The sequence below is a fragment of the Neophocaena asiaeorientalis genome, unplaced genomic scaffold (assembly GCF_003031525.2).
Source record: "Neophocaena asiaeorientalis asiaeorientalis breed wild unplaced genomic scaffold, Neophocaena_asiaeorientalis_V1.1 scaffold1658, whole genome shotgun sequence".
NCBI classification, from domain to species: domain Eukaryota; kingdom Metazoa; phylum Chordata; class Mammalia; order Artiodactyla; family Phocoenidae; genus Neophocaena; species Neophocaena asiaeorientalis.
In genome coordinates this window covers 69,516-92,941 of record NW_020174784.1, presented here as the reverse complement: position 1 = coordinate 92,941, position 23,426 = coordinate 69,516, and the positions used below count along the sequence as shown (strand labels likewise).

Here is a 23,426-nt window from a genome sequence, read left to right as displayed (position 1 = left end):
AAATTGTATCTATGGTGTTAAAAACAAAACCAGTAACTTAGCCTTGTTATTCATTACAGAAGCAGTTTTAAAGACTGTAGAAATAGTATTTTATAATTGAATTTGAATGTCAGAATTCTGAAGCTATATCTTTAAAGATAAAATTTAAGAAAATATTTGGTGGGCTTTAATTATTACTATTTCTATTGCAATAATGTTCTAGAGAGCATATTACAATGTTGTATTGATTTATTATTTTTCTTTTTGTCATGATTTTGACACCTAAATTCTTTGGCTTTTTCTTTAGGGTATTGTAAACAATATTTAGAACCATGCAAATACCAAAATGAATTTAGTCAAAATCTGCTTTGGTTTAATAGTGAGTTTATTAATAATTATGTTACCCTCTTTTGTCAGAAAGACCACAGTAATGAAAACCATGTTTCACCTTTTACATACATAATTGGATGAGATCACCAGATGCTGATGTTAAGAGCACATCAACAGGAAAAGTTGAAAATAGGAGCTGCATGGAAAAATACTAGAACCAATTAGCTCTGTCAAAAACCATATGACAAAGTATAGGGGAGAAAAATAGAATTTGACCATGAACTGACCTCAGGTCATTTAATAATGGAAAGAAGCAGAAAGATGGCCCTTCTTAGAGCTTTTTAAGACTTTTAATAATAGCAGAAAATATCTTGGAAATTGGCACATTGTGGTCAGTGTTTGAAAACTCACGTTAGATTACTTTTGTTTTTCTAAAATTTTATTATGATAATTTTCAAACATACACAGAAAAGTTGAGAAAATTGCACTGTGAACAGCTGTGTTTCCCCTACCTAGATTCTACCACTAACATTTTGCTGTATTTGCTTTATTATATAATTATACATTTACTGATTTTTCTATACATCTATCATTCCATCTTACTGTTTTATGCATTTCAGAGTAAGTTGTACATGTCCAGTACCTTCAGTCTGGAACACTTCATGCGTATCATTAACTAGTTATTTATGGTTCTTTTTTTTCAGATAAAATTGCAAGAAAATGCACAGATCTTAAGTGTACCACTTAATAAGTTTTAGCAAATGCATACACTTGTGTAACTAAGAACCTTATCAAGATAAAGAACATTACCATCACTCCAGAAAGTTTCCTCACACCCCTTCAAAGTCAATTCCTGCCCTTATTCCCACCCTCAAAGGCAACCACTCTTAGGATGTTTTTCACCACAGATCAATTAATTTAGCTTGTTCCAGAGCTTCATATAAAAGGAATCATAGAGAATGCACTCTTTTGGAACAAAGCTTCTTTCACTTAGCATAACGTTTTTTGAAATTCATTGACGTTGTTATATTTGTATCAGTAGTTTATTCCTTTTCATTAGTGAATAGTATCCATCATATGGATGTACCACAGCTTATTTATGTAGTCTCCTATTGATGGATATTTGAATTGTTACGAGTTTGGAGCTATTGATGAATAAAGATGCTATGAAAAAACTTTTACAGCTCTTTTGTGAACATATGCTTTCCTTGTGTGTAAATACCTAGGAATGGAATTACTGGGTCATAGGGTTGGTATATGTTTAGTTTTGTAAGAAACTGCCTGACAGTTTTCCAAAGTATTTGTACCATTTTTTACTCCCACCAAAATGTGTGAGCATTCTGGCCATCCACACCAACACCTGGTCTTGTAAGTCTTTTTAATTTTAACTATTCTGGTGTATGTGTAGTGGTATCTCATGTTCATTTTTAATGCTTATTTTAATGTATATATACCCAATGACTAATGATGTTGAGCACCTTTTCATATGTTTATTAACCACATCTATCTTCCTTTGTGAAATGTCTGTTCAAACCCTTTGCCCACTTTAAAATTTGCATATTTGTCTTATTTTTAAGTTGAAAGAGTTCTTTATATCCTGGATACCAGTCCTTTGTCAGATATGTTTTGTGAATATTTCTCCTAATGATGTTGAGCACCTTTTTGCCTAGCCCACTCATTTTTTAAAATGACGTATTTTGTGGAAAAGTTTTTCATTTTGATGAATTCTAGTTTATTGATAGTTTTTTTTTTTTCCAGAGGTCCTCGAATGCCATTCTAGAGTGTGGCATTTCCCAGGAGTAACTGATCCAATAAATACTATTATTTGGAAATAATGACATTAATAGCTAACACTGCACAGTACTTCCTACACCCCAGGCAGTATTCCAAGCTCTGTAGAGTAACTGGCCAAGATCAAAAAGCTGGCAAGAGTGCATGGAGGCTTAAGTTTTTTCTTGCTGTAAATCTCATGCTGTCTAAAATACTACAGGCAGACCTTGTTTTATTGCGCTTCGCTTTCACAGATACTGTGTTTTATACAAACTGAAGGTGTGTGACAACCCTGTGTCAAGCAAGCCCATTGGTGCCATTTTTCCAACAGCATTGGCTCATTTGGTGTCTCTGTGTCACATTTTGGCAATTATCACAATATTTCAAACTTTTTCATCATTACTGTATTTGTTATGGTGATCTGTGCTCAGTGATCTTTGATGTTATGACAGCCAAAAGATTGTGACATGCTGAAAGCTCAGATGATGATTAGCAGTGTTTAGCAATAAAGTACTGTTCAGTTAAGGTATGTACATTGTTCTTTTTGTTTTGTTTTTCTTTTTTAAATTTAATTAATCAATTAATTAATTAATTAACATCTTTATTGGAGTATAATTGCTTTACAACTATTTTTGTGTATGGTGTTATGAAGTGTTCTAATTTCATTCTTACACACATAGCTGTCCAGTTATCCCAGCACCACTTATTGAAGAGGCTGTCTTTTCTCTACTGTATATTCTTGCCTCCTTTATCAAAGATGAGGTGACCATATGTGTGTGGGTTTATCTCTGGGCTTTCTATCCTGTTCCACTGATCTATATTTCTGTTTTTGTGCCAGTACCGTACTGTCTTGTTTACTGTAGCTTTGTAGTATAGTCTGAACTCAGGTAGCCTGATTCCTCCAGCTCCATTTTTCGTTCTCAAGATTGCTCTGGCTATTCGGAGTCTTTCATGTTTCCATACAAGTTGTGAAATTTTTTCATTTATTTCTGATCTGATCTTTATGATTACTTTACTTCTGCTATCTTTGGGGTTCTTTTGTTCTTCTTTCTCTAACTGCTTTATTTGCAAGTTTAGGTTGTTTATACGAGTTGTTTCCTGTTTCATAAGGTGGGATTGTATTGCTATAAACTTCCCTCTTAGAACTGCTTTTGCTACATCCCATAGGTTTTGGGTCGTTTTGTCTTCATTGTCATTTGTTTCTAGGTTTTTTTTTAATTTCCTCTTTGATTTCTTCAGTGATCACTTCGTTATTAAGTAGTGTATTGTTTAACCTCCATGTGTTTGTGTTTTTTACAGGTCTTCTCCTGTAATTGATGTCTAGTCTCATGGTGTTGTGGTCAGAAAAGATACTTGATACAATTTCATTTTTATTAAATTTACCAAGGCTTGATTTGTGACCCAAGATATGATCTGTCCTGGTGAATGTTCCATGAGCACTTGAGAAAAATGTGTATTCTCTTATTTTTGGATGTAATGTCCTATAAATATTAATTAAGATCATCTTGTTTAATGTATCATTTAAAGCTTGTGTTTCCTTATTTATTGTCATTTTGGATGATCTGTCCATTGGTGAAAGTGGGGTGTTAATGTCCCCTACTATGGATGTGTTACTGTCAATATCCCCTTTTATGGCTGTTTGTATTTGCGTTATGTATTGAGGTGCTCCTATGTTGGGTGTATAAATATTTACAATTGTTATATCTTCTTCTTGGATCGATCCCTTGATCGTTATACATGTATCTTTGTCTCTTCTTATAGTCTTTATTTTAAAGTCTGTTTTGTCTGATATGAGAATTACTACTCCATGTATTTAATTTTTGACAGTTTTATTAATATGTGTCTTGGCATGATTCTCCTTGGATTTATCCTGCATGGGACTCTCTGTGCTTCCTGGACTTGATTAACTATTTCCTTTCCCATATTAGGGAAGTTTTCAACTATAATCTCTTCAAGTATTTTCTCAGTCCCTTTCTTTTCCTCTTCTTCTTCTAGAACCCTTATAATTCTAATGGTGTGTTTAATGTTGTCCCAGAGGTCTCTGAGACTGTCCTCAGTTCTTTTCATTGTTTTTTCTTTATTCTTCCCTGCAGTAGTTATTTCCAGTAGTTTATCTTCCAGGTCACTTATCCGTTCTTCTGCCTCAGTTATTCTGCTTTTGATCCCATCTAGAGTATTTTTAATTTCATTTATTGTGTTGTTCATCGTTGCTTGTTTCATCTTTATTTCTTCTAGGTCCTTGTTTAATGTTTCTTGCATTTTGTCTATTTCCAAGATTTTGGATCATCTTTACTGTCATTATTCTGAATTCTTTATCAGGTAGACTGCCTATTTCCTCTTCATTTGTTAGGTCTGGTGGGTTTTTATCTTGCTACTTCATCTGCTCTGTGTTTTTCTATGTTCTCATTTTGCTTATCTTACTGTGTTTAGGGTCTCCTTTTTGCAGGCTGCAGGTTCGTAGTTCCCGTCGTTTTTGGTGTTTGTCCCCAGTGGCTAATGTTGGTTCAGTGGGTTGTGTAGGCTTCCTGGTGGAGGGGACTAGTGCCTGTGTTGTGGTGGATGAGGCTGGATCTTGTCTCTCTGGTGGGCAGTCCACGTCTGGTGGTGTGTGTTGGAGTGTCTGTGGACTTATTATGATTGTATGCAGCCTCTCTGCTAATGGGTGGGGTTGTGTTCCTGTCTTGCTAGTTGTTTGACATAGGGTATCCAGTTCTGTAGCTTGCTGGTCGTTGAGTGAAGCTGGGTGCTGACGTTGAGATGGAGATCTGTGGGAGATTTTTGCCGTTTGATATTATGTGGAGCTGGGAGGTCTCCTGTGGACCAGTGTCCTGAAGTTGGCTCTCCCACCTCAGAGGCACAGCATTGACTCCTGTCTGCAGCACCAAGAGCCTTTCATCCACATGTCTCAGAATAAAAGGGAGAAAATGTAGAAAGAAAGAAAGAAAGAAAGAAGAAGAGAGAGAGAGAGAGAAAGAAAGGAAGTAAGCAAGGAAGGAGCGAAGGAAGGAAGAAAGAAGGAAAAGAAAGAAAGGAAAGAGGATAAAATAACATAAAGTAAGATATAATAAAATAGTTATTAAAATAAAAAGTAATTAAGATAAATTTTTTAAAAAAGAATAAAAAACAGACGGATAGAACCCTAGGTCCAACTCTGTAGCTCCTTTAAGCAGCACTCTTAATCCCCTCTCCTCGCGCACCAGGAAACAAAGAGGGAAGAAAAGGTCTCTTGCCTCTTTGGCAGGTCCAGGCTTTTTCCCGGACTCCCTCCCGGCTAGCCGAGGTGCACTAACCCCCTGCAGGCTGTCTTCACGCCGCCAACCGCAGTCCTTTCCCTGCACTCTGACCAAAGCCCGAGCCTCAGGCCCCAGCCCTGCCCGCCCCAGTGGGTGAGCAGACCAGCCTCTCGGGCTGGTGAGTGCCGGTCCGCACTGATCCTCTGTGCGGGAATCTCGCCGCTTTGCCCTCCACACCCCTGTTGCTGTGTTCTCCTCCGCGGCTCCAAAGCTTCCCCCCTGCGCCACCCGCAGTCTCCGCCCCCAAAGGGGCTTCCTAGTGTGTGGAAACCTTTCCTCCTTCACAGCTCCCTCCCACTGGTGCAGGTGCCGTCCGTATTCTTTTGCCTCAGTTTTTTCTTTTTTCTTTTGCCCTACCCAGGTACGTGGGGAGTTTCTTGCCTTTTGGGAGGTCTGAGGTCTTCTGCCAGCGTTCAGTAGGTGTTCTGTAGAAATTGTTCCACGTGTAGATGTATTTCTGGTGTATCTGTGGAGAGGAAGGTGATCTCTGCATCTTACTCTTCCGCCATCTTCCCGATTCCCCCATCTATCGATAGTTTTTATTGCTTTCTGTGTCCTGTCTGAGAAGTCTTTGTCTACCCTGATTGTCAGATTTCTGATATATATTTACTAGTTATAAATTGATGTAGCCCTTAAAAAATTTTATTTAGGTCTTGAAGCTTTCACCCAGTAGTCAGAGCTTCTCATTTAGGACCTTATGGTGGCTTAAAAGAAATCTAAATATCTCAACAAAAAATTTAAAGGCAGTGGTTTTTATCACTGGTTCAGGGTTATTTTTTTCAACACTCAGGATATTTTATAGTTTTGTTGAGTGATATATTTAGAGGATGGGAAGGGATGACAGAAGTGTATTATTCTCAGGCAAGGGAGAGGAGAGTATAAATTTGCTATGGGAAAACTCTAACATCCCTCTCTTTTCCCTCCTCTATACTGGCTATTACCCACCTTCTCCTTCCACTGTTGTCTCTGATCCAAGGGATCATAGCTTCTAGGCTTCCTTGATTCCAACACCTAGAATTGTTAGTATAGCTGAAATTTTTCCTAAATTTTAAAGCTCTGTAGAGATCTGGATAGTGTAGGAATTTGCATCATCCCCAAGAGAATTATCAGGTTATAAGTAAAGTAGTGATCTGTATTAATAGACCTACTTTCACAGGTGTTCAGTTTAACCATTTTGTCTGTTAGAGCAAGCAGTGATTTTTGGTAAAATATTTGAGCCTAAAAACTGACTGTTCTTGAGACCAACCAAGAGTTGATTGAGGAGAAATCTATCAGAATTTTTAGAGGATATCCAGTAGCATTATGGTTGAGTAATTTTATATATCATCTTAAAGGTTTTAGTTTTTGTTTAAAAAAGACCTTTTATAGATTTTTATTTCATTAGAGAAGGATACAGAGAAGCAAAAATGTAAACAAAACCAAGAATCTCTCAGAACTAGAGTAGATATTGTAGGTGGGTTTGAGTGTACTTTGGGGCTCATCATACAAAGAATCAGTATAACGTGATGAGTTTTGCAAGGATTGGGAAGCCCTGTGTGTAGTGCTGAGAGTTCTGGTTGCCAAAAGTCTTCTACTTACAGAAGTTAATCAGAAGTCCAGTGTCTACAAGGTTTACCTGATCCTAGCTAGGAGACCTCTGGGTTCTCTAAAATGGAGTGATCTTCACAGGACTGTGGAGTGAAGAATAGTTTACCCAGTTACCAGTGGAAATATTGTTGTTGTTATACTTATCACAGAAGTCTTGATGTGAATGACTGTGCCCCAGGATCTACTTTTATTTGTGTCCCTGAAGGCTTAGAATGGCACAGGGCCTTCCAGCAGATCTCGAGTAGCCAATTATATATGTGTATATACAAAATTTATTTAGGCATGGGAGATGGGTTTTGTGGTGGTGCTAGCAGTGGATATTTACTGCTTGTGGAAAACTTAGCAGTTTTTTCCAGTGGCTTTCTTTGAGATCTACCAAGATTTTCTTCCCAGCCATTTTTATTAACCCAGGAGTGAGATTTGTTTATGTTAAAACAAATATACTGCTCAGTGACCATATCAGGATGTTCACAATCACATGATCCAGTGGCACTTGATCACTGCTGAAAGCTCTAAGGAGGCCAAAGCGATCTTTTAACTCCTTATACAATGAAAAGTTGACTTTGAGATCTGAAAGGCCCACTTCTATTTATTTTGTTCTACTGTCTCCTCTAATCTCAGCATCCCTATTATGTGTGCTTTTGAACTCTGGGGTAGCAATGTTGAAAATGACATGGGATGAAGATCAGTGACTTGATTTTTTTATACCCTTTTCTTTACTCTTATTTTTTATTGTTACAGAAGAAGCTACTATGGAGGAAACTGGGCCAGTTTTAGCTTTTCAGGACTGTTGTCCTGGCTAAAGGAACACCAGGTAAAGTTCTTATCTGATTTTTTAATCTACTAGGTTATATTTTGTGTCACGTAATAACCCTGCATTGAAGAAGACACTAAGTTTCCTCTGTAATATAGGATTGATAACTTATTTACTTATTTAACAAAAACTGTGCAGTCACCTTTTCAGCTAATATTTTTCCAATACCTCTAAAATACAGATTTCACTTTTTAAGTATAAACAGGTAACATTGGCTGAAGAATAAATCATATATGTTTCATACCATTTGCTAATTACTCTGTACGCCCAAATATCAGGCAAGATTTTTTTTCTCCCAGTCTTTCAGAAAAAATATTTCAGTCCTTATAAAATCTCACATATTACTAGTTGTTCTTTCAGTTAGTATGTTTTGGAAAAAAACCTAAGTGTTTGGGGAAGATACATTAATTTGAAATGATCTCAGTCATTGGTGGTTTTACATATTTATAGAAATCACCTGACAGAATCATACCTGACAGTAAAAACAAAATGCAAGGAAAGAAACAATATAAATTTAGTAATTTCTTTCCCTAAGGGTAGGATCTCACTACTACAACTGTTGGATATCATTGTAAAGAAGTTTTTAGAGATCATTTACAGCGTACGTTTAACACGGGGAGTTGATTGTCATGCAGTTTACCAGTTTTTATGAGACATTAAAAAAACTGTCCTAATTTTATGTAAATGGTGCATGTGGCTTGAAATGGAATTCCTACTGAGAGCATCATACATAGAATCAGAAACTGCTGTATCTCAAAAGGGTTCAGACATTTGGGAAAGGAGGATGATAGACTCTAGAAAATTGTATTCAGTTAACTAAGAATAATACAGCTAAGACTTAACTAAGCACTTATCATATACCAAGCTAAGCATTTTAGTTTTCTTGATTGATTTAATGGTATATATGACTCAAAAAGTGTAGTGATGACAAAGACATTGACATTGAAGGTACACTGAAGATTCAGTTTGAATCTTATTATTGTATGAAATGAGAGTGTGGAGAAACAAGCAATATTTGTAAAGTAACATTTCATGTAATGACACAAACTATGTATGAATCAAGAAAGTAAATGTTATAAATAGATTCATTTAACTGTTTAAATGATTATGCCTCAAATATTTTATGTTGATCAGAAACCCTTTTTTGAACCTTATCCTTGGGAAGTGTGTGTGAGGATCACCTCATGTTGAGTCATGTTCAGTACTTCCATGCAAAAATTTAGTCTAGATTCTCAGAACAACAGCAACAAAAATACCCTAATATTCTGAATGGAAAATTTTTGGTGAGTGAAGGAATTTTTAAAAAATAAACTTTGGTAATGGGTTAGATTTATTAAAACAAAATATTTTTGTAGATGTTTCTTTTATTTTAATGCTTCTTTTACTCCAACATCTTGACTCTGTCACCATATCCTTTTTCCCTTCACTCTCTGTCCCTGGTCCATAGTTCTTTTTTCAGTCTGTTAACCCCTGTCTATATGTTCAAAGTTCCTGTACTTCACCTCCTCTTCTATTTATGTTGGGATGTTTAATGCTGTCTAATAATTACACTTGATAATAAGAGCCATCTGCCACTACTTTTCTTCAGCTTAAAATATTACATTCAGGACAATGCAGCCTTTTAAATATAATTATTGCCCTACTTTATGAAATCTGTAACTTTAGAAATTTTCTGAGGTGAATTTACTTAAAACAAAGGCTACTGTAGTTATATTTAACTACTAGTTTGTTGAGTATATATAATAACGTTAAAAAATTTTTCTCTCTGAGAGATGAGTAACAAGTGGATTAAAATTTTAAACAGATTAAAAATTGATCCTTGACCTTTGGAAAAGGTGTATCTTGACATCTTCAAAAATCCCCTGTATTCAAATATTGTATCATATAACTTTCTCCATAAAATATAATTAGGAATTATTGAAAAACTTAAAGGGCCACTTTCAATCCTTAGTGAGAGTTTATATACTTTGTTATACATTCTTGTTTTTATTGTATTTCTAAATATAAAATATTCAGGTCGATTAGTATAAAGTCCTTAGTTATATTGGGCTGAGTACTTTTCAAAAATACTTTTACATATAATCAAAATTTGACACAGCTAATGACCAACCTTCAAATATCTGAAAGTAAGCAGAATGAAGTAATTTTGGGCCTGCTTTTTTAACAACAAAATGTAAAACTTTATTATTAATAAGTAATATGTGCCTTTTGATGTGATGAGAGGCAAAGCATGAATTTAGAAAGGTATAAATTTTCTCAGAAAAGTAGAGGTTCAGAGTACCCAATTTAATTACAATTTCTTATCTGTATATTGTTTAGGAAAACAGTGATATTGTAAATGAATGCCCAGTGTGGCAAGAGAAGATCCTTGAAAATGAAGAAGCTATTGCTCTTAGCAGGAAGGACAAAACCATTCAACATGTGGAAGTGTTTTGTTATGCCAGGTAGGAAAATTATTTATTTACAATAAACTATGTTCATGACTTCTTATTCACATGTCTTCAGAAGAAGCCAGCAGTAAGAATTTATATGGCATTGGTTGCTACAAGTCTACTTGATATGCTGATTTGCATTTTTAAAAATGTAACATTAGTTTTGTTAGGTTTGTTCATTTGTATTATTTTTTAGATTCCACATATAAGCGATACCATGTAGTACTCGTCTTTATCTGACTTATTTTATTTAGCATAATACCCTCTAGGTCCATCAGTGTTGTCGCAATTAAACTTCAAAAACCAACAAACTCATAGAAAAAGAGATCAGATTTGTGGTTACCAGAGACGGGGGTGGGGGGTGGTGGTGGTGGTGGCAGGGTGCGGGGAGGATTGGATGAAGGCAGTCAAAAGTTACAAACTTCCAGTTATAAGATAAATAAGTACTAGGGATGTCATGTACAATGTGATTAATATAATGAACACTGCTGTGTGTTATATATGCAAGTTGTTAAGAGAGTCAATCCTAAGAGTTCTCATCACAAGGAAAAATATTTTTTCTATTTCTTTAATTTTGTATCTGTATGAGATGATGAATGTTCACTAAACTTATTGTGATAATCACTTCATGATGTATGTAAATCAAATCATTATGCTGTACACCTTAAACTTATACAGTGCCGTTATGTCAATTATATCACAATAAAACTTTTGTGGAAGAAAAAAATAAAACTTTCAGTTGTGGAAGAAAAAAATAAAACTTTCAGTTTTCTCTGTTTAGATAATATATTGATGACTTATAATTTACTGAGCTCTTTTATTTTTACTTTTTATTAAAAAAATTTTTTTTTGGCCGCACTGCATGGTATGTGGGATCTTAGTTCCCAGACCAGGGATCGAACCCACACCCCTTGCAGTGGAAGCATGGAGTCTTAACTACTGGACCCCCAAGGAAGTCCTGTTAGCTCTTTTAAATACATTATCTTATTTGATCCTTACAATGGTCCTGTGCTAGGATAGAGCAAATAGTATTAGATTTTTCACAGAGTCCTCAGTGGAGCTCAAAGAGTTTAATTTGCTGAAGGTCACATAGCTTGATAAATATCAAGGCCATACCTAAGCTAGATAGTGGTGGAGTCCAAGATTAAAGCCCAGGGTTTTTTAATCCTAATTCAGTGTTCTTCTAACTCTTAGATAACAGTCAGTGTAGCAAAATGGAAAATTATAATTTTGAATTAAAGAAATCAAATTGAGTGGCCATGACATCTGGGGGTATATTTTTGTAAATCAAGAGATAAGTGGGGGGACAGTAATGTTTTCAGTTGCATCGGCAGGCGGACTCTCAACCACTGCGCCACCAGGGAAGCCCGAATTAATTGTTTTAAAACAATTGGAATAGTTTATTTTTTCAGATGACATGGTTGATGGGCTGAAAGGTAACAATCACATAGTTCAGTTCAACTGTTATGGAGTTATGGAGTTGAGGGTTTTAGAAATCAGACTGTCAAGCTCTTTAATAGTAATTAAAACTTAAAATCCAAGATACTAGAAATTTTTCAGGACGTGTACTGTCATCATACATATCCTTGCTGTGGTACAGTGGTAAGCGTGACCTGAGCCCATGAAAAGTTGGGGAACCTGTGGTTGATTTCTTAACCTATATTCATATCTGTCAGGTGACTAGCATTTTCTGCCATTAATACATAGTTAATTTTCTATGATTTTCTGCAAAAGGGCGGCCTTTGAAATATCAGATACAGATTATAATTTGCATAATGCTAAATGGCATTCAGTATGGAAAGGTATAACTCTCTGATATTGTTTAGACCCAGCGTAGACAGATCTAGAACAGAAGGTGATCTCAAGTGAAAATTCATACGCTTTAATGAAACCAGGAATAAATATTTGGTAACTTTCTTGTGTGTCCATGAATACTACTTGACTAGAATATAGTGACAGTCACACTCAGGCCCTTTGAGAGGTACTTTTGCTATTTCAAGGCCTTTGATTTCTCTGTGCTTCATGACAATTAGTGTTTATGGTTTCTGGTGACTGAAATGACACATTTTGAGTGCAGAGGAAGTCATCTCATTTTTTATTTCTGATCTCTTCAGTTTCATTTTTGGAACTTCTCAAAGTGATAAAAGATTGGTGGTGGAAGGTTTGTTTTAAAACAGAGAAGTAGGACTCTGCTATATATTTTCATTGCCCATTAGAGGTTGGAACAAGAGGTGAACTGGGATAATGTTCTATATGTCTTCATTTACTTGGAAAGGGTAGCTAGTTATTAATGCCATAGTAAGCAGGATGAGCCCTGAGAGCATCCAGTGGGGGAATGTACAGAAAATCTACTTGTCTATAATAAGTGCTACAAACATGAGTAAACAGGAATAACAGTACCTTTCTTAGCCCCAGTCAGACTATGGCATCCTTAACCTTTTGGATCATGACCACGAACTTGGCATTATATGAAAAGGGCTAGGGCCAAAATACCTGTCACAAAGATTTACTTTACATGAGAATTCATCACCCAGGACCCACTGGCTTAAATCAAACTCCTTGTTGAATACATATTTCTGACAACCCTATTTTCTGGTTTTCCTACTATAGTAGTTTAAAGCGGCAAATAGGAAAGGGGTGTCTGCTGGAGGCAGGCACACTGAGAACCACACTGAAACCAGGGTTATACTCCTGCCTTTATGATTCAACTTACTGTGTGATACTGAGCAAAAGATGTCTTCTTGGACTAGGTCATCTCAGAAGTCCCTGTGGGCTCCAACATGCTGCTGTTTTACGTGTTAGTTGATAGAGTAACAGAGGAAAAGTAGACAGAATCAGCAAGCTGAGAGCAGGCTTTGGGCCATTTAGTGTAGGGGCAAATGGCTTTGAATCAGGATCCCTCAAAGACATCACTGTATTATATAGCACAGTATAACAATTGATGATCATAATTCTATCCCGATGTCTTCAGGAAGAAGTTAAATTATGTTCTCTCTACTTCACTTGAAAAGGTGGGGGTATTTGAAATACACTTTAGAAAGATGAATATTAAAACTGATTAGAGGGCTTCCCTGGTGGCACAGTGGTTAAGAATCCACCTGCCAATGCAGGGGATGCGGTTTCGAGCCCTGGTCTGGGAAGATCCCACATGCTGCAGAGCAACTAAGCCCATGCGCCACAACTACTGAGCCAGTGCTCTAGAGCCACAACTGCCGAGCCCACGTGCCACAACTACTGAAGCCCGTGCGCCTAGAGCCTGTGCTCAGCAACAAAGAGAAGCCATCTCAATGAGAAGCTCGCACACAGCATCGAAGTGTAGACCCCGCTGGCCGCAACTAGAGAAAGTCGGCGCACAGCAATAAAGACCCAACACAGCCAAAAAAACCCAAAAAAGCAAAACTGATTAAAATAAAAATTTTATCATTTTAAGAGATTACTTTTGGTGCTCTTAGAAAATTCCCTCATTTTCTCCCTAAGAAAGGATATCACTATGTATTAGATCCTCGACGTTCTTGTGGGATACATCACAAAATTCCTTGTGAATCCCCTTTTGTAAGTATGTAATGAAGAATATGGTGCAGGTTCCTGGCTTTTTGTTGTTATTGCTTTGTTTACATATGTGTTATTGATGTTACTGTTACATTTTGTGGATATAGTGTGTGTGTGTGTGTGTCTGTCTGTGTTTCATTCTGTACAGTTTTAACACATATGTGGGTTCATGTAACCATCACTACAGAGAACAGATCAGTTCCATCACCACAGGGATCCCTCCTGTTGCCATTTTATAGCCACACCTCACCTCCTTCCCCAAAGTTCTAACTCCTGGCAACCACTAATCTGTTTCCCAACTCTATAATTTTGTCATTTTTGAGGACATTATGTAAATGGAACTGTACAGTATGTAACCTTTTGCCACTGGCTTTTTTTGCTCAGCATAGTTACCCAGAGATTCATCTAGGTTGTTACTTGCATCAGTATTTTGTCCCTTTTTACTGCTGAGTAGTATTCCATGGTAGCAATGTACCACAGTTTATTTAGTCATTCATCCACTGAAGAACATCTGGGCTGTTTCCATTTTGTCTGTTACAAATAAGAATGCTATAAATGTTGGTTTACAGGATTTTGTGTGAACATAAATTTTTATTTTTCTGGGATAAATGCCCGAGTGTACAATTCCTGGGTCATATGTATGTTTAGTTTTAGAAAAAACTGACTTTTCCAGAGAAGCTGTACCATTTTACATTCCCACCAGGCATGTGTGAGTGATTCAGTTTCTCCGTATCCTCACCATCATTTGGTGGTGTAACGTTTTTAGTTTAGCCAATCTTATAGGTGTGTAGTAGTGCTATCTCATTGTGGTTTTAATTTGCATTTCCCTGATGGCTGATTTTGAATATCTTTTCATGTGCTTATTTGCCACCCATGTGTCCTTTTTGGTGAAATATCTGTTCATGTCTTTTGCTCATTTTTTAATTGGATGGACTTTTTTTTCCTGTGGAGATTTAAGAGTTCTTTATATATTCTAAATGTACCCCTTGTTAGATATGTGGTTTACAAGTTTTAATTTTTGTATAAGGTGTGAGGTTTAGGTCAATGTTCATTTTTTTTAACCTATGGATATCCAGTTGCTTCAGTACTATTTGTTGAAAAGGCTGTTTTTCCTCCATTGAGTTACTTTTGAATCTTTGTCAAAAATCAACTGGCTGTACTTGGATGGTCTGTTTCTGGATTCTGTTTTCTGTTCCATTGATGTCTATGTCTTTTCCCACACCAGTATCACACTGTTTTGATTACTGCAGCTATACAGTTGGACTTAACATCAGTTCGAATGATTTCCCCCAATTTATTCTTCTTTACCAAGATTGTTTTAGCTGTTCTACAGTTTGTGCCTTTCCATATAAATGTTTTAATAAGCCTGTCCATGTCTAGAAAACATTGCTGGAATTTTGATAGGAATTGCACTAAAGTTACAGATCAACCTGGGGTGAATTGACATCTTTATTATTTTGAGTCTTCCAATCCATTGACAAGGTAGGCCTCTCCATTTAGGGAGGTCATCTTTGATTTCTTTCTACAGGATTGTGTAATTTTCAGCATACCAGTTCTGTACATGTTTTGTTAATTGTATACCTAAGTATTTAATTTTCTTTGGAGCCAGTGCAATTGTAAGTGGTATTATTGCTTTTTTAATTTTGGTTTTCACTTGTTCATTATTCATATCTAGAAATATAATTGGTTTTTATGCATTCATCTTTTATCCTGAAATCTTGCTGAACGTGCTTATTCTATGAATTTTTTGGTAGATTCCTTGGGATTTTTGCATAGGAAGTCATGTTTTCTGCAAAGAGGAACAGTTTTACGTCTTCATTTCCACTGACTTTTTTTTTTAGTCTGTTTTCTATTGAGAGTCATGTGTTTTCTGTCCATAGCCACATAATGCAAGTTAATTGTATTTTCTACTTATCCTTAGGCTCACTTAATGAGCATTTTTTTCATAAAGGAAGTTATTATCACTTCCTGAGGACTTTGTAATTATACACTAATGCTGGGCAATCATTTAGGTTCTCTCACTTGCTAATTATCTTGATCTTGTACACTACTCTCTCAGCATATGCAAGTCAAATCCACAGTCTGACCAAATGACAAATTACCAAAAGCCTTACACTTTAATGGTCATTCATGCCAAGAGTTTATTTTGTTTAGTTGCATCAGGCATATAGAGAGAAGTCAAACCTCAATCCCTGGTAAATTATGCATATAGAATATTGTTTTAAATATTGATATTTTGGTAAATTTCCAAAATATCATGTAAAGATAGCTTTATAATGATATGAATGCTGAAATATTATGACTTGTCTTCCCATCTTAGACCAGATGAGTTAGCTTATAGAGTTGACGTTTATTAGGCCAAAATCTATGGTTTGATTCTCACAGATGTCGCTTGATATTTCATCAAGGAAGAATAGTGTCTGTCTCTTGGCCACAAATAATATTATAGTCATAACCAGTAGCCTTTTGATTTTTAATCTTTGATTACAAGGAGGACAGGGCAAGGGTTCAAGTAGATCAGTGCAAACCCATCACCACTGCTTGGAAAATACCTCAAACTACATGGCAAGTCAGTAACACCATATTCTAATGTAAACATATAGGATAGCACATTATTTTTTTTTATGATTGTTGACTTTACTTATTGTCAAAAATAATTTTTAAGTGTTCAATCTAAAGGTTTTAGTGATCTTTTGAACATTAAAGTTAGTATTTTTTGGTTATTGCATAGTTAGGCTAAATATTAAAATAGAAATTGTAGGGATTAGTCTCTTTTCATAACTTAAGTCCAGTTATCACAAATTCTATAAAGAACTACCCAGATTGTTTTGTTTTATCAGTGCTTTGTTACCCTGAATGCTGCTTGTAATAGGTGAGTTAATCTCTAGTTTGGGCCAGAAATACTTTTGCTATACATAGATTATCTTTCTTTGAAACAAATTTTGTGATTATACAGTTGACTTATAGAAGGGAAGAATAAAAGAACTATAGCATTTATTGGATATTCTTTGTGGCAGCTGCTATAACTTGCTTCCTTACATATTTTATTTCATTCAGTTTCATTTAATCTGTGCTATGACCAGGGAGAGCCAGAGATAGGAGAGCCAGGATTTGAGCCCACATCTATCTAACTCAAAAGTTTGTGCTGTTTCTATTGTGTCACATTGTATTTCAGGAATCAGATAAATACATGTATGCGTATCAAGGAAGCCATTCCACCAAGTGAGTAAAGTATTTCCTTTGTGAAGACTAGCACCTAAAGAAGTACATTTACTTCTTTAATTTACTAGAGTAGTGTTTAGAATTGTAAAGTAATTATACCTATATTGGGGAATGAAAGTGCCTAACTCCCAATGTTTGGAAGATAAGGGATGAATCCAGTAACCTTTAGTTGTTGTGACTGTAGTTTGTACGCCACAAGATACAGTAGTTTAGGTGAGGAGATAAAAGCAGCTGCTATTTCTGGTTTTAAATATCCAACAGAAGATGAAAAGGCACAGTACATTAATCCACGCAAACCCAAGCAGTTCTTAGGTAAAAGATGATTGCCTATTAATTGCATGATGTCATGTAGTTTCTTTAGTGAGAAGAGATTTTTATCTTTCTAAGATATTGGCAAGAACTTGTACCTTTTCTGTCCTTTCTTTTTTTGCATAATACTGAACATTGTTTCCCCTGTTCTGGCGTGATAATGTTAAAACAGGATGAAAACTTGCTTCTTAGATTTATAGATGAACCAGCTCTTTCGTGGATTGATACTAAAATAAAAACATTGTAATACTCATCTAAAATTCTGTTAATTTACTTTAGATTCTAAAACTTTAATTTAAAAATTTTATAAGTAACATGAGCCTTTTAAGCAAAAACGTAATAATACCAATAAGAAAGAAATACAAAATTAAAAATAAATGAAAAATCACCTATAAGTTTTATAATTTAGAGGAAGCTATAATTTACCACTGTGTACAAGTAAGTTTGTTTTAGGCTATAAGTGACACAGTACCCAACTAAAAGTGGATGGGTAGGTGGGAGCGTAGGCAGGTGGGTGGGTTGGTTGGTCCTGTTGCAGAATTTACTAATTGAGAATCTTAATCACATCAGAGTTGGGGTAGGTCCCCAGCACTTCTCTTAGCTTCCTGTCCAGAGTTACAAGATAGTTGCCACGATTCTGAACAGGTTTTCACACAGCAGAAATCTCAACGTGAAATGAAGGGGGAGAGATTTTCTTCTAACATGTGTATGCTTTTTTTTGTTTGTTTGTTACTATTATACTAGGGAGTCTTTACCAAAGCCCCCAGCAGATTCTCCCTTGTCTCATTGGCTAAAACTAGATAACCAGCTCACTCTTAAATCAGTCACTAACAAAGGGCAGTAAAATTACCATAATTGGTTTTAATCAGTCATGATCCATCCCCTAGTTCTGGGTATCTTCTGCCTGATATTGGAACAAAATTGCAGCTCTTGTGGCAGGGAGGAAGACAGTAATCGTTGTTGAGTAGGCAACCAATAGTACCTGCTGTACACCACCTTATGCTATTTTGTTCTTGGAGAAATGTGACAGGAGGTTGATACTTCAGCTATATTCTACTGTACGTGTTAACATTTTAAGTTGGTAACAAATAAGGAAATATATCTACCAATATATTATATTGCAGCAATTCAAAATCGACTACAGTGGTTTTTTTATATTGCTGTTTTCTGGAACAACAACTTTTTGATAGTCTGATTCTTATGAGTAACCATTAAACATTTATTTACAGGAATAAACAGCTGGGTAGCAGTGTAACGTGTACCGTGCAAATCAAAAGTGAATGGCCTTAGCACAAAGTGCATACATCAAAGTAAAAGAATACAATTTCTGCAACAAGCTATACTGTGGGGAAAAAAGGTGCAAATGACTGAAAAATAAATAGTGAACACCTGTGCTGAATAAATTAACCAGCTGGTTGGCAATTTTTCATTTGACTTATCTAAAAGGGTGACTGTTACAAGGCATTAATAAGACATATTCACTTTGAGGTGTTCCCTTGTTACTACCATTAATTGATAAGCAATACTAGATAATATCAGAATTTATACCCCTAAATTCTCAGAGTTATATGTAGATTGTGGCAAGCGGTAAAAAGTGCATTCAACTAAGCAGTTATTCAGCAGTTGCAATTAGGTAAAATTATCTCAAAAATACTGTTACACTGTATTGTAAATATCCTTTGAAATTCAGATAAGCAATATGTGACATTAGATTTCATCTGTCAATTTATTTTCATATTGAAAAATTTTATAAGAACTAATGATGCAGATTTTTCCCCTTTGTATGTTAAAATCATAGTAGTGTTTTAGAACTCAAAGGTTCCCTTGAGAGCTTATAATTCAGCCACATTCATTTACAAATGGCAAATGTGTTTTTATACTTTTCAAACTTTAAAATTAATAAAATTGAGTTATTATTCTGAAGTGTTCTCCAAAGTTTGAATTATTTTTTTAAGAAAAAAAAAAATTTTAACCACAGTATAAAGTTTTAAATTTGAGGGACGATAAGTCCTTTTTGATGAACAGAATTTTGCTTGCTGAGGAATTAAGTGGAATTTGGGGAGTTTTCTGGTGTCTTTATAACTTCTAGTTAGGTATTAAATTCAATGTTGGCAGAACTCCAAAAAATATTTTAGTTGTTGTTAATGGAAAGTAAGGAAACTATAGTGTTTCTATTGCATGTGTTTTCCATAGTGCTAGGAATTTCACCAGATTATGATGTTGAGAATAGTAAAACTTAATAGCTTATACATGTAAAACAAATTCACAAAGAATAACTCCTTTCCTTAAACTTATACCCTTAATTAAGTATTTGGACTTATATTTTCCAGATTGTCCAGTACTGGTTAATGCATTTCATTCACTCTAGAAAGCTCTCTTTCTCAGAATATAATAGAGAGCCACTGACCAGATAGTAGCTGTGCTCAGTTTTCGTGGTGTCATCATCATGCTCTGTAATAAGAGAAATTGCCATATTCTGTCTTACCTGTAAAGTATAATTAATTATCCTGCCATTTCTTAGTTTAATCTTTAGATGTGGAACTTTTTGCTGAAAGTTGTCACCTTAGATCCCTCATGGAACACACTTTGGTTTACTGGTTTTCAAACTAATGAAAGTGAATACAAAGCATGAACAATTCTGTAGAAAATATACAAATCAAATTTCATATTATTGCTCTTCATTTTTAATGTTGCTTAATGGCAGTGGTGCTCTTATGTGGTTATGTGGCCAGAGAGCTTTCAACATGTGATTAAAAACCTAAGAACACATGTTTTGAGTTGCCTGTTGACCTGTGGGAAATTTAACAATATCTTAGGTTTGATTAATATCTTATGTTTGATTAACCTTTTGGAGTTTATGAAAAATACTCTTCATATATGTTAGCTCATTAATCTTACAAAACCCTCATGAAAGTTAAGGCAGATGAATGATCTCCCATTTCATAGATGGGGAATCTGAAAGGTTAATATCTGCTAAGTAATACATCCAGGACTAGAATTTTCCCACTACCATTTCCTAGATCTGAAAATGGTTTTGATGTTAATGATATCATCCTTTTTCATTATATTTAATTGAAATTACTAGATTATAACAGTAACCATGGTATTTTATTTCTTAACATTTAAAATAAGTTATTCTTTCCTTGTAACCTTTCTTATTGTAGTGTTTTTTTGTGTTAATTTCAAAGAGGCACTTTTTGTTCACTGCCCACAAACTTTTTTTTTAATTATTTTTTTATTTTTAATTTTTTTAAAATTTTATGGCTGAGTAATATTCCATTGTATATATGTGCCACATCTTCTTTATCCATTCATCTGTCGATGGACACTTAGGTTGCTTCCATGTCCTGGCTATTGTAAATAGAGCTGCAGTGAACATTTTGGTACATGACTCTTTGAATTATGGTTTTCTCAGGGTATCTACCTACTAGTGGGATTGCTGGGTCATATGGTAACTCTATTTTTAGTTTTTTAAGGGACCTCCATACTGTTCTCCATAGTGGCTGTATCACTTTACATTCCCAACAACAGTGCGAGAAGATTCCCTTTTCTCCACACCCTCTCCAGCAATTATTGTTTTTAGACTTTTTGATGATGGCCATTCTGACTGGTGTGAGATGATATCTCATTGTAGTTTTGATTTGCATTTCTCTAATGATTAATGATCTTGAGCATTCTTTCATGTGTTTGTTGGCAATCTGCATATCTTCTTTGGAGAAATGTCTATTTACGTCTTGAGCCCATTTTTGGATTGGGTTGTTTGTTTTTTTTACACACACACACACTGTATTTTATTTTTACAAGAGATAAATAAACTGACACCAAGCATTGTAAATGGATGACCACAACAAAAGCAACAATGATTGAAATTACCAAACACAAAACACACTCATACTATGTCATAATATTGACATTCAGTCCAGTAATCCTCCACTGTAACAGCTCCTTTACTTTGCAGTGAAAATTGATTTGTATATTTTTTGCCTCTGAGTCCTTGTGGGACTTTTATTTTTTAATTCAAACAGAAAGTCACAAAAATTATAATCATCCTCATCAGTTCACTCAGTCCCATGTAATTAATATTTTTTTCATCTTGATCTTTTGTTAGCACTTTTATGAATTCATCAGTTTTCCATTAGAGTTCTGAAAATGCTTATTCATTCAGTTCAGCAGTATAGTCAGTTACCAGAAACCTGTACTTGTCAGAGTCTTTTCCATGAATTCCTTGAAGATGAAACCCTTTTATAGGAACATTTTTGCAAAAGCATCACAGTACACCCAGAGCTGTCTTTAAATGACAAAAGACTTAAAAATGACCACGGTTAAAGATTTAATGAAAGTTCATAATAATGCAATTGACAAGGAAATTTAGTTATTTCAGAGATACACATTTTAAAGTAATAACTAGAATTATGACTTATCATACCAAAACATATAAGATTTCTAGAAATTTCATGTAATGTCTAAAACATTTAAATTAACATATTTCCATACAAATAACCTAAAGAAAGTTTAGTATTAGTTGTTTTTTGTTTGTTTGTTTGTTTGTTTATACTGCAGGTTCTTATTAGTCATCATTTTTATACACATCAGTGTATACATGTCAATCCCAATCGCCCAATTCAGCACACCACCATCCCCACCCCACCGCGGTTTTGCCCCCTTGGTGTCCATACCTTTGTTCTCTACATCTGTGTCTCAACTTCTGCCCTGAAAACCGGTTCATCTGTACCATTTTTCTAGGTTCCACATGTATGCGTTAATATATGATATTTGTTTTTCTCTTTCTGACTTACTTCACTCTTATGACAGTCTGTAAATCCATCCATGTCTCAACAAATGACTCAATTTTGTTCCATTTTATGGCTGAGTAATATTCCATTGTGTATATGTACCACAACTTCATTATCCATTCATCTGTCAATGGGCGTTTAGGTTGCTTGCATGACCTGGCTATTGTAAATAGTGCTGTAATGAACATTGGGGTGCATGTGTCTTTTGGAATTATGGTTTTCTCTGGGTATATGCCCAGTAGTGGGATTGCTGGATCATATGGTAATTCTATTTTTAGTTTTTTAGAAATGTCCATACTGGTCTCCGTAGTGGTTCTATCAATTTACATTCCAACCAACAGTGCAAGAGGGTTCCCTTTTCTCCACACCCTCTCCAGCATTTGTTGTTCTGTAGATTTTCTGATGATGCCCATTCTAACTGGTGTGAGGTGATACCTCATTGTAGTTTTGATTTGCATTTCTCTAGTAATTAGTGATGTTGAACAGCTTTTCATGTGCTTCTTGGCCATCTGTATGTCTTCTTTGGAGAAATGTCTATGTAGGTCTTCTGCCCATTTTTGGATTGGGTTGTTTGTTTCTTTAATATTGAGCTGCATGAGCTGCTTGTAAATTTTGGAGATTAATCCTTGGTTACTTGCTTCAGTTGCAAATATTTTCTCCCATTCTGAGGGTTGTCTTTTCGTCTTGTTTATGGTTTCCTTTGCTGTGCAAAAGCTTTTAAGTTTCATTCAGTCCCATTTATTTATTTTTGTTTTTATTTCCATTTCCCTAGGAGGTGGGTAAAAAGGATCTTGCTGTGATTTATGTCATAAAGTGTTCTGCCTATGTTTTCCTTTAAGAGTTTGATAGTGTCTGGCCTTACATTTAGGTCTATAATCCATTTTGAGTTTATTTCTGTGTATAGTGTCAGGAAGTGTTCTAATTTCATTCTTTTACATGTAGCTGTCCAGTTTTCCCAGCACTACTTACTGAAGAGGCTGTCTTTTCTCCAATGTGTATTCTTGCCTCCTTTATCAAAGATAAGGTGACCATAGGTGCGTAGGTTATCTCTGGGCTTTCTATCCTGTTCCATTGATCTATATTTCTGTTTTTGTGTCAGTACCATACTTACTGTCTTGATTACTGGAGCTTTGTAGTTTAGTCTGAAGTCAGGGAACCTGATTTCTCCAGCTTCGTTTTTCTTTCTCAATATTGCTTTGGATCTTTGGGGTCTTTTGTGTTTCCATACAAATTGTGAAATTTTTTGTTCTAGTTCTGTGAAAACTGCCAGTAGTAGTTTGATAGGGATTGCATTGAATCTGTAGATTGCTTTGGGTAGTAGAGTCATTTTCACAATGTTGATTCTTCC

At 35.3% G+C, this 23,426-nt stretch overlaps 1 protein-coding gene across 1 annotated transcript in view; it reads left to right on the top strand.

Moving 5' to 3' along the window:
- The window catches only part of LOC112409775 (rab proteins geranylgeranyltransferase component A 1-like), a gene marked incomplete at both ends in the record, with an annotated part of 115,704 nt that overhangs the window by 23,936 nt on the left and 68,342 nt on the right, over positions 1-23,426 (top strand). The window contains 2 exons of the mRNA XM_024760080.1: positions 7,701-7,773; positions 10,093-10,217. Of these exons, the coding sequence (XP_024615848.1) occupies positions 7,701-7,773; positions 10,093-10,217 (198 nt within the window). The remainder of the gene's footprint in view (positions 1-7,700; positions 7,774-10,092; positions 10,218-23,426) is intronic.